At 41.9% G+C, this 10786-nt stretch overlaps 1 protein-coding gene across 1 annotated transcript; it reads right to left on the reverse strand.

The window, feature by feature from the left end:
• Window positions 1–2436: 2436 nt before the first annotated feature.
• On the reverse strand, window positions 2437–7939 carry metrn (meteorin, glial cell differentiation regulator). The gene is made up of 4 exons (XM_062991778.1): window positions 7710–7939; window positions 6086–6519; window positions 4820–4879; window positions 2437–4297 (listed from the first exon to the last, which is right to left on the reverse strand). Exons 1-4 carry the CDS (start codon window positions 7787–7789, stop codon window positions 3987–3989), a joined length of 885 nt encoding a protein of 294 aa, XP_062847848.1. The 5' UTR covers window positions 7790–7939; the 3' UTR covers window positions 2437–3986.
• Window positions 7940–10786: the final 2847 nt, after the last annotated feature.

Raw genomic sequence — 10786 nt, forward strand, 5'->3', positions numbered from 1 at the left:
TTTTGGCGGGAAACGAAAAACACGAAATGACCACTAAATGACCACACACACACACACAAGCACACACTAGTTTTCCCTCCGCATTTTAAGGGAATTAGGACCATCTGCAGACCCTCGAAGAACAAAGGTATGTGTTCCTGTGGTGACTGGGTTCTCCACGGAGATTAAAGGGTTATCAGTCTGACACACACACACACACACACACACACACACACACACACACACACACACACACATACAAAGACGATTTGTCATGTCATTTGTCATTTAAAACAATTCTTTTAACATAATGGAACAACCTCCACTCTTCTTAAAGTGCTTTTCACTGGATTTTGAATCACAGCATTGAGGATTTATGTCCATTCAGCTACAAGAGAACTGTGAAATGAGGAGCTGAGTTTGGGCAAAAAGACCTGACTGCTAGTTGGTGTTCCAGTTTATCCCAAGTTCTTCCACAACTTAAGAAACTCATTATTTCTTTCTGGAGCTCAGAACAGGAAAGGGGCATTCTTCAAACTGATGCCCCAATATTAGACATATCTTTCCAAAATGTCAGAGGGGGTCCGACTTCCCCCTAATCACTGGGTGCAATGCAGAAACACACGCTGGACAGGACACCAATCAATCACGGGGCCCCAACCACAAACAATAATTATTACTACTATTAGTATTACTATTATATTGTTATTGTTATTAATAATGAATGCTAGCATTGTTATTAATATAATCAGTATTTTGTTATTATAAACATTATTATCAATATTATTTTTAATATAATTATTATCAGTAGGGATGATTTTAGCCAGGTGATGTGGTGTGCTTGTTTTTAAGCAGACGTAGTACTTTTTGTTCTATTTCATCAGACCAGAGAATGTTTTAGCAAACTCCAGGCAGACCATCATTGAAGATTGATGGAAACCTTGGCAATTATAAAAATTCAATATTAAATCTATAACTTTTTTTAAAATATATTTTGTTTATGCATTTTCTCTCCTTTTCCTCCCTTTTAGCGCGTCCAATTGCCCAATTGCCATGATTCCTCTCCACCAATGCCGATCCCTGCTCTGATTGAGGAGAACGAAGCTAACCCACGCCCCCTCCGACACGTGGGCAGTATGCATCTTACCACCTACACTTTGACGAGTGCAGTGCAGCTCAACACTGTGTACGGAGAGACACACACCCTGACAGCACTCTTTTCTCATCTCTGTGCAGACGCCATCAATCAGCCAGCAGAGGTCGTAATTAAATTAGTAATGAGAGAGAGACCCTATCCAGCTTAGTCCCACCCATATCTGAACAACAGGCCAATCGTTGTTCATGTGGCTGCTCAGCCTAGCCGGCAGGCAGAGCTGAGATTCGATACGATCTTTTCGAGATCCCAGCTCTGGTTCCAGCGTGTGTTTTTACCGCTGCGCCACCTGACCGGCAAACTAAACTTAATAATGTATATTTATATATAAACACTGATGAGCCTTAACATTAAAACCATCCACCAAACACTGTCAAAACAGTCCTGACCTGCTGAGGCATGCATGGACTCCACAGGACCTGTCCTGTGGTATCTAGTACCAGAACATTAACAGCAGGTCCTTTATCTACATTGTGAGGTGAATCATCCTACAGCGCATCCTGATACATCTGCATGCACATTGTAGGTGCTTTTGATGGTGGACAGGAGTTATCACGGGTACTTTGAATGATCTGTGACTATTCAACCCAGTACACAGGTGACACATTCACCTCATTACCAGGATGAAAATGATCTAATATTTGATTCACCCAACAAGCTTGTCCCTCTTTGTTTACTGTCTCGGGGTATGGCCGTTTTGCACCCTTGCTTATTCGGAGATACTTTGACCCAGTGTTCTGGCCATAATGATATGTTCCTTATCAAAGTCCCTCAGGTCTTTATACGAACAGATTTCTCACCTTTACATGTACATTGTGGGGGTGGTTTTAATGTTTTGGCTAATGGGATAGAAAGTGAAAATAGGCTGGGGGTTGATGAGGAATCAGCTGCTGATAAACTAAAAGTAAACATAGAACATTTTTAAGATTGTAAGATGATTCTTTGTTGAATTTGAGAGTAGAGTACCTAATTAAACGTCTTGCTATAATAAGACAGAATAAAGAGCTCTGCTTTCTGTCAGGCTGCTTCACCCCAACCATCATTCATTGTTTACATTTACAACATTTAGCAGACACTTTTATCCAGAGTGACTTATATTCGTGTACTGTATACAATCTAAACACTTGAGGGTTAAGAGCCTTGCTCAAGGGTCCAACAGTGGCAACCTGGCAGTGGTTGGGCTTGAACCAGGGACCCATTACCTCTGATCTGGTTGGACTTTTGGAAATCCGCTTCAGCGCTTTATACTTCACATAATAATGATAAAATAAAATAAAAAAAAGAATAAACAAAGTAAGTTTTTTTTTTAAACAATCTCTTTAATAAACACATCCAGTCATTTACAGTTCAAAATAAGTTCTTTTCTTCTAAACCTCTTATTTACATCAATATCCACACATTTACATCAACACTGCACACACACACACACACACACACTATATACACAATATATACATATACTATATAAAGACTCTGTACAATACAACACATACACTGAAGACAACACACACAGTGTGTATAACACACATTAACAGGTAAACATTGAGGCAGTGTAAGGTGAGCTGGAGCTTCAGGCTGGATTTTTATGCTCCATTTGGTTTCTTAACATTCTTGGTTTCATAACAGTTTAGTGCACAACCATAAACGAAATAAATTCATATAAAAACACAAGATCAGCAGAACACACTTAGAGCTAACACACAGGTTTTGGTGAAACGTCTTACATATTACACACCTTCATCATTCTGTCTCAGGCTAAAGTATTTCGTTCTTTCACTGAGCTCTGTTTGTACGTGTGTGAGCTGCCTTTGCTAGCTGCGTTAGCACAGATGCTACATTCGTTGCGACCCTATAACGGCGTGTGCGAATATAAATATCAACATCAAGACGATCTTTCAACATGTGATAGCAATTCATATGTATCAATACTGAAACTGGATTCAATGGCTGCATCTCATCATTAAGTTCAGCCCACATGGTCTGGGGGCCCGATGGCCCCTGTGTACAGTGGAACACAAAATGACATATAACAGAGATTTAACAGAGAGATCCTCACAGACCCTGACCAGAGGGGAGGATTATTATACGATTTATTATTAGCACTTGCCTGATCTAATGACAGTAAACAGGGTGTGTGGGGATAACATTTAAATTATCTGAGCGACTAAAATCACACGTAGTGCTTTATAAAGAAAATAGATCTCAATATGATGACAAATAAAGTTATTTTTAAAAAATCCAGTGAAAAACTTGAATTAGTGTACAATCCTAGAAACAGGGGCTGAGTAAATGGGCACTGAGCTTTGCTCAAGCATTGCTCAAATCACAACTAGTGGAGGAAAAGGTGACAATGGCATTTTAAAATAAGGGGCCTGAATACAATACATCTTGTTCATTAAATACAGCCCTGTGTGTACACTGCGCATTAAGACCCTACAAGCGCTGAATGGCAGTCAGTTGACAGCTGAAACTCAGCGTGCTACATATGATCTGCTTCCATTTGGTTTCATCCTCCCCTATGCTCAGTGCAAGCCTTCACGATTACTAAATAAAAAAGCTCAACATCTTCATTTAAACCACCCCCCCCCCACCCCACACTGAAGGAGGGTTAAAAAAAACACTGTCAGTCGTGCTACACGTGTGCCACTGAAAGCTTATAATCAGTGAAAGAGATGTTCACAGAACAAAGCGCCTACACTTCCAGTTTCCCCCAGACTTTCCCCACACGCACCATCCGTACACGAACGATGACAGGAAAGTCCTGAGAGAAGCTGCACATCTTCAGAAAGAGACCATCCATGATTTCTCTCTTACTCAACAAAGACAGAAAACGTATCCCTGTTCGGTCAAGCTCTCAGGTGTCTAGAGTGCAGGGGATCTGCAGCTCCTGCTTGGCCCTCTCATACACCCTGAGGAAGTCTTTGTAGCGGGGCGCGCAGGTGAGCCAGGCCTCCCCGAAGTAGGCATGTCCGGTGAAAAGAAAGCTGCCAGAACCAGCACGAACGCCACAGCGCAACAGGGTTCGGATCTCTCCGGTGTGTGTCAGACGCCCAACGCTGGAGAACAGAGCCGTCTTCTGGCGGTACACACGCGTGGCACTGACTTTGATCACAGACACACCTTGCTCAGAGTCTGTATCCACTGCCCGGATGTTCCCTCGCACCACTACACACACAAAAAAGAAAGGGGAAAAATTACACGATTATCCAAAAATTACACGTTGGACACTACATGACTGGATATCAGAGGATTACTGAATAAGTGGTGACTAAAAAATGACATTCACAAAATCTAGTTATTGAATAATGGGGGGGTTTAGGGACCTTCCCAAAATGAGCTGGCAATGGGAAAATCAGGAGAAATCATGTAGTGTGCACTCGGAGACCCTCAAAGGTCTAAGAGGCTCTAAAGGTCTGATGGCCCAGCCTAAATAGTTTCTATAGAGACACTGCTCGGTCTGACAACATTGAAGCTCTATGAGAGTATGTGTGGCTTTACTCAGACATGCCAATAGCTGCTTTGCTCTATCTATCTATCTATCTATCTATCTATCTATCTATCTATCTATCTATCTATCTATCTATCTATCTATCTATCTATCCATCTATCCATCTATGGGCACAACATGGGTGATTGCTGCATCAGGACTAAAAACCATACATGAACATGTGATGTAGTGAGACTTACCAAAGTCACTGGTGCACACAGCCATCAGCATCTCGGTGTCATTACACGGCCTACATGCTCCTGAAAACACAGAGAGGAAAACACAGTTGGTCTAAAGTTGGAAAGCACTGGGTGCAAAGCAGGAACAAACTCTGCTGGTGTGTGTGTGCGAGCAGGAAGTAACAACAAAGACCAACTCTTACATCTTACACAAATTACTTTCACACCCCAGAAACACAGGTGTGTGTGTGTGTGTTGTGATAGGTGTGACGTGTATCACCTGTTGAAAGGCAATGAGGTGTAAACTCCCCGAAACATTTCCTGTTATACTGTTTCAACCCTCTAAATCCCCCTACCCCCCTCTTCCCATACACAAACAACTGAATCCAGGCCAGTGTGTGTGTGTGAGAGAGAGAGGGAGAGATTAAAAGCTCCAAACCCTTCATATGAAACTATGAAACTTTGGTGCATTTTTCAAATGTCCCATATTGTCTGTGTGAGGATTTTTAAAGCCCCCTCCTCCTTTTGCCCCTGAACAAAAGTCCTGTCTCTCAGCTGACCATCCCCCTTTCCCTCCGTTACCGAAGATACGGCTCATTCATGCGGTGTGTTGAAAGGACTCGCTACCCCCATACTGAGCTTTTGTCCCTGTCTCCTTCTCCTCATCCCTCCCCCTCCTCGAATTTTTTCCTGGGTTCCCACAGTGTGTGAAGCTTCAGCACTCTGTTCTGATCTTAATGCTGCAGGACTTTTCAGAGTTTCTTAAGAAAGTCTGTGCAAGTTCAAGGTCTAAAATTGGGGCCCCTGAAACTTAGCCGTCTAACTTCCTGAGACCAGTTTTGGAGTTGCTGCCTCAGTGATTCAATCAGATCAATATCATAAACCATCACGACAAGATGCATGTTGCTAAATACACTAATGAACCATTAGAAGTGAGAACAACCTCACTGATATGTTGGAGTCAGACCAGAACTTTTCCATTTTACTTCCACCAACCTCTTTTTCCTGGTCAGGGTCGTGGCTGGTGCACAGGGCACAGCCTGGACAGGGCTCCAGACCATTGCAAAGCTATGGGCACTCCGTCCAAGCATTTATTAATGCAACCAAGAACTTAATGATTGTATCCATATGTTGCATGGATAGAATAGATAGAATATGTTGAATCCCACAACGCTTTCTAGTCACAGCTCTAAATGCACGCGATATTGAACTATGTGCTCTGTGGTAAATATGAAAGTATCTGTGGAAATCATGTGAACAACCACCGCCCCAAACATAAACACACACCTTCTTCTCTGTCCAGGTTGGCATCTATGGAGTTGACGGAGGACAGGCGTGCTGTCCAATCCCCCCTCAGCTCGTAGCGGAACGCAGCAATGCGCCTGCTGATGTCGCTGTGAGGTGTTGCCTGCAGAAACAGGGCAGAGCTTTCTCCTGGAGTGATGGCGAAGCAGCGAATGTGAGTGGCACCAGGTGTGTCCCCCACCAGCAGCTCTAGGTCTCCACCTCTCTCCAGGTAAAGCTGAGCTCCGCTCCACTGAGACTCTGGTTTAATGCAGACCGAGGTGGGAGTCCTGCTTGCTGTATGTGCCGGTCCCACCCACTGGAGACGGGGTGCTAGGGTGAGTCTCAGAGCACCCACTGGATACAGGAACTCCACAGAGCCTTCTGCACAACGCAGAAACACCTGTTCCACACCTCGCTCAGATCGAGACAGGCCACTGTAGACAGAAGAGAAGGGTGGAGAGAAACAACAAGAATGTCTAGCTTAGATTTGGTTAGAAAACAGTCTCGGTACAAAATTCTAAATCTTCTTGTTTCTATATATGAGCAGAAAAGATTGTAGTAAAGAAGAGGCTGGGCCTGTCTAAAATGTACATAGCAGACAGGCTTTGCAAGTTTTCTATGCTGTTGGCTAAAATTGTTCTAGTTTTACAGCTTACAATTTAGGGGCCTTTTACAGCTTGGGGCACAACTGTAATTACTTGGCAGTGGTTGGGCTTGTCTAATCAAAACACAGGTAAAACAGAAAGGAAAGGGACAGGATGAGGTTCATTTCACCACATGGGTGCCACATTGTCTTCCTTAAGTTATGAAGGGTGGATCAAGACCACCAGACGTGTGGCTTGAAGAGTACAAGGCACAACACAAGGTTTGATGGGTTATAGGTAAACCAGCGACCTTGTAGGAATGCAGGGCCAGCGCCTCCTCCTGGCCAGTATCAGTCAGAACAACCCCGAGCGAAAGAAAACAGCGGAGTTAATAATGAAGCACTTATGTAATAATGCTTCAATAAAACCTCAAAGAAAGAGCATCAATGTGCCTAAGCTGCAACTAATCAGTTCCAACCTGGGTGCGAGAACGCAGCACGCGGGGAAACGTGCAACACCGCAGTGCGCGAGCGCCCGTGGGCATCGAGCCAAGTGTAACGGAATTTAACGGTAACATCAGCTGGACTGAAGTAACGCCAATTTACAATATTAATGTTTAAATTACAATTTTTTTTGTAATTTAAAAAAATTACTTTTTTTTTTTAAGTACAAAAATATAAATAAACATACAGTTAAATATATTAAATGTAATTACATATTAGTATTAATGTCACCAGTTTGGCTTGAATTCGATAATTTAGGTTAGAGTCGGGCTGCGTCTCAAATCGAATGGCAGTGACCTACTTAGTAAACTAGGGTGCAGTGTCCCCAATATAAGATGTACCCTACTAACAGCCAACTAATAGTGAATCAACATGCAATTTGGTACACAGCCGCTTCAGTCGAAAACTCATACACGAAAACTCTGTATGTATGCACATTTTAGTTTTGCTGACTCGAAATGTGTATACCATACAAAATCATTAAAATACGTTAAGTTACATTAAAGTATCTGAAAAAGTCAAGTTTGGTAAAACTACCTTCCCCTCCAGCTGCACTCATCCGCTGAATATGCAGCCACCAGCAAAGTCAGAATCCACACAAAAATCCAGAACTCCATCTTTCTCTTCAGCCTTTAAAACTCCAGCACCAAGTTATAAATCCAACCTGAAGACTCTCTTAATTCTCTTCTCTCCGTCACCACTGGAACCCAAACTCAAACTATTCTACAGCTACCTCTGGTTTCTACCGTCTCCATATTCCGGTTAAACTCAGTCCCGCGGTTTTTAACTTGTTAAATGAGAGAGAAGTGTAACTAGTGCCTCACAGAGCTGACTTTAATCCTGTCTATTCGCTGCACTGAACTGGAATGTGGGAGCTTCACCGTGGAGCAGCTTTTATCTACAGGAATGCAGCGCTGACCAATCAGAGTTCAGAGAGCTCAAACTTAAAACCACTCACGGTGGGGGATGCGGGATGGGGGCGGGGCCAGCTCTGTGAGCTCCTGGAGAGTGACGCCAAGAGGGAGCCGCTGCAGATCATGAATGAAAGTTATTTATTTAAGTTTACTAATCTTTGTAGAGCTATTAACGTATTAATACAACAATTCATGCTTTTAAAAGACTCTTACTAAGCAAAAATGTAAGTTAAAAAGTGTTAAAGTGTTGAGAGAGGAAAGTGAAGAAAATGTTAATTATCCAAGTTTATTGTTGTTATTATTATTATTATTATTATTATTATTATTATTACAAACCCCCATTTAGAGAAAAGTTGTGACATTTTCTAAAATGCAAAAAAGAACATGTGGTTTGTTCTTTAATTCTCTTAAACCTATGTTAGGACAGAGGTGTGTTTAGCACTGTTTTTACATTTCCATCTAAGAACACTAATTGTTGCAAGTGGATTTTTTCTTCATTCTTGTTTGATACGAGACTTTAGCTGCTAAACAGTCTGCAATTGCTGTTATGTGATTTTCGTCTTAATAATTACATATTCAGTGAAAGACAGAACTGCAGGCATGCCAGTCAAGCACACGCACATTGTGTCTACAAAGCCAATCTGTTGTAGCCCTGCAATATGAGGCCTGACATTGTCAAGTTTTTTTAATTAAATTCTCAGTTAGTGTTTTTTCCCCCACTTTTACAATCCAGTGGTGGCCAGTTGGAGTTTACCTCTGTCTTGTGGCTCCGTTTAACCTTCAGACTTGTTCACCTGCTTGGTAATGATTGGTAAAAGTGATTGCTCAAGGACCCAACAAAGGCTGCAACAGTGGATGCAGGGGATTGAACCCTGGACCTCATACAATATACTAAATATATTAGCACAATAGAGATCCTGTTGGGTAAAATGTGTATATTTGGGGTAAATATGGGTCAGTTTGCCCCGTAATTAACCTGCTGATGGACAGATATCAAGGGAATAAAAAATGCAGAGAGTGGTGAGGAGTGAAGAGACAGAGAGACAGATACAAGACAGGGCGTCTCAGCAGGTCATTTTTATCTGATTTTATTCTCACTGTGCTTCTCTTTCATCTCTCTCTTTATTGTAACCAAATCAAATATACTATTGTTTCACCTCCCTATATAAATATATATCCACACACTGTGTGTTTGTGTAGATGTGTGATGTGGTTATGACAGGCCTTTTGACATGCTTAAACTTTAAGGTCCAGCGGTCCTGATTTGTGCGTGTGTTTGTGTGTGTGTGTGTGTAGATGTGTGATGTGGTTATGACAGGCCTTTTGACATGCTTAAACTTTAAGGTCCAGCGGTCCTGATTTGTGCGTGTGTTTGTGTGTGTGTGTGTAGATGTGGTTATGACAGGCCTTTTAACATGCTTAAACTTTAAGGTCCTACGGTCCTGATATGTGTGTGTGTGTTTGTGTAGATGTGTGATGTGGTTATGACAGTATGACAGGTCCTTTGACATGCTTAAATTTAAAGGTCCAGCGGTCCTGATATGTGTGTTTGTGTTTGTGCGTGTGTGGGTGTGTGTGTGTTGAGTCCCAATGTGCCGCTGTGTGTAGACAGACTCTTTTGTTCTCTAATAGCCATTTCAAAGGACTGAAACATGAAAGGAACAGTGTCTGGGTGTCTCGGTGTGTCTGTGTCTCACTGTTTGAACTTTTACCTTGGTAACTTTACCTCATGGTATTACCATTCATCTGACATGTATGAAATTTATTTATAAGAAAAACTTTGATCAGAACAGGTTTAAAGAAGTCCAATCAAAGATTTAATCTCTATTCTAAATGACTAAATGTAATGATTACAACAAACATTAATACCAGTGAGATTAGACCCACATTTGGCTTTTAAGCTCAGATTTTTTCTGTTCAAAATTTGAGTGGAATTTATGAATACAGCACAGAGCACAGAGAAATCAATCGGGAATCAATACAATATTTTTATTTAAATAAATACAGTGTATCACAAAAGTGAGTACACCCCTCACATTTCTGCAGATATTTAAGTATATCTTTTCATGGGACAACACTGACAAAATGACACTTTGACACAATGAAAAGTAGTCTGTGTGCAGCTTATATAACAGTGTAAATTTATTCTTCCCTCAAAATAACTCAATATACAGCCATTAATGTCTAAACCACCGGCAACAAAAGTGAGTACACCCCTAAGAGACTACACCCCTAAATGTCCAAATTGAGCACTGCTTGTCATTTTCCCTCCAAAATGTCATGTGATTTGTTAGTGTTACTAGGTCTCAGGTGTGCATAGGGAGCAGGTGTGTTCAATTTAGTAGTACAGCTCTCACACTTTCTCATACTGGTCACTGAAAGTTCCAACATGGCACCTCATGGCAAAGAACTCTCTGATGATCTTAAAAGACAAATTGTTGCGCTACATGAAGATGGCCAAGGCTACAAGAAGATTGCCAAAACCCTGAAACTGAGCTGCAGCACAGTGGCCAAGATCATCCAGCGTTTTAAAAGAGCAGGGTCCACTCAGAACAGACCTCGCGTTGGTCGTCTAAAGAAGCCGAGTGCACGTGCTCAGCGTCACATCCAACTGCTGTCTTTGAAAGATAGACGCAGGAGTGCTGTCAGCATTGCTGCAGAGATTGAAAAGGTGGGGGGTCAGCCTGTCAGTGCTCAGAC

The sequence above is a fragment of the Trichomycterus rosablanca genome, chromosome 3 (assembly GCF_030014385.1).
Source record: "Trichomycterus rosablanca isolate fTriRos1 chromosome 3, fTriRos1.hap1, whole genome shotgun sequence".
Lineage (NCBI taxonomy): Eukaryota > Metazoa > Chordata > Actinopteri > Siluriformes > Trichomycteridae > Trichomycterus > Trichomycterus rosablanca.

Coding starts and splice junctions, on each gene's coding strand:
- metrn (XM_062991778.1), bottom strand. CDS start 7,789: ATGGAGTTCTGGATTTTTGTGTGGATTCTGACTTTGCTGGTGGCTGCA. Junction 4,880..6,085: donor CAACCTGGACAGAGAAGAAG/GTGTGTGTTTAT, acceptor CTGTGTTTTCAG/GAGCATGTAGGCCGTGTAAT. Junction 4,298..4,819: donor TGTGTGCACCAGTGACTTTG/GTAAGTCTCACT, acceptor TTGTGTGTGTAG/TGGTGCGAGGGAACATCCGG.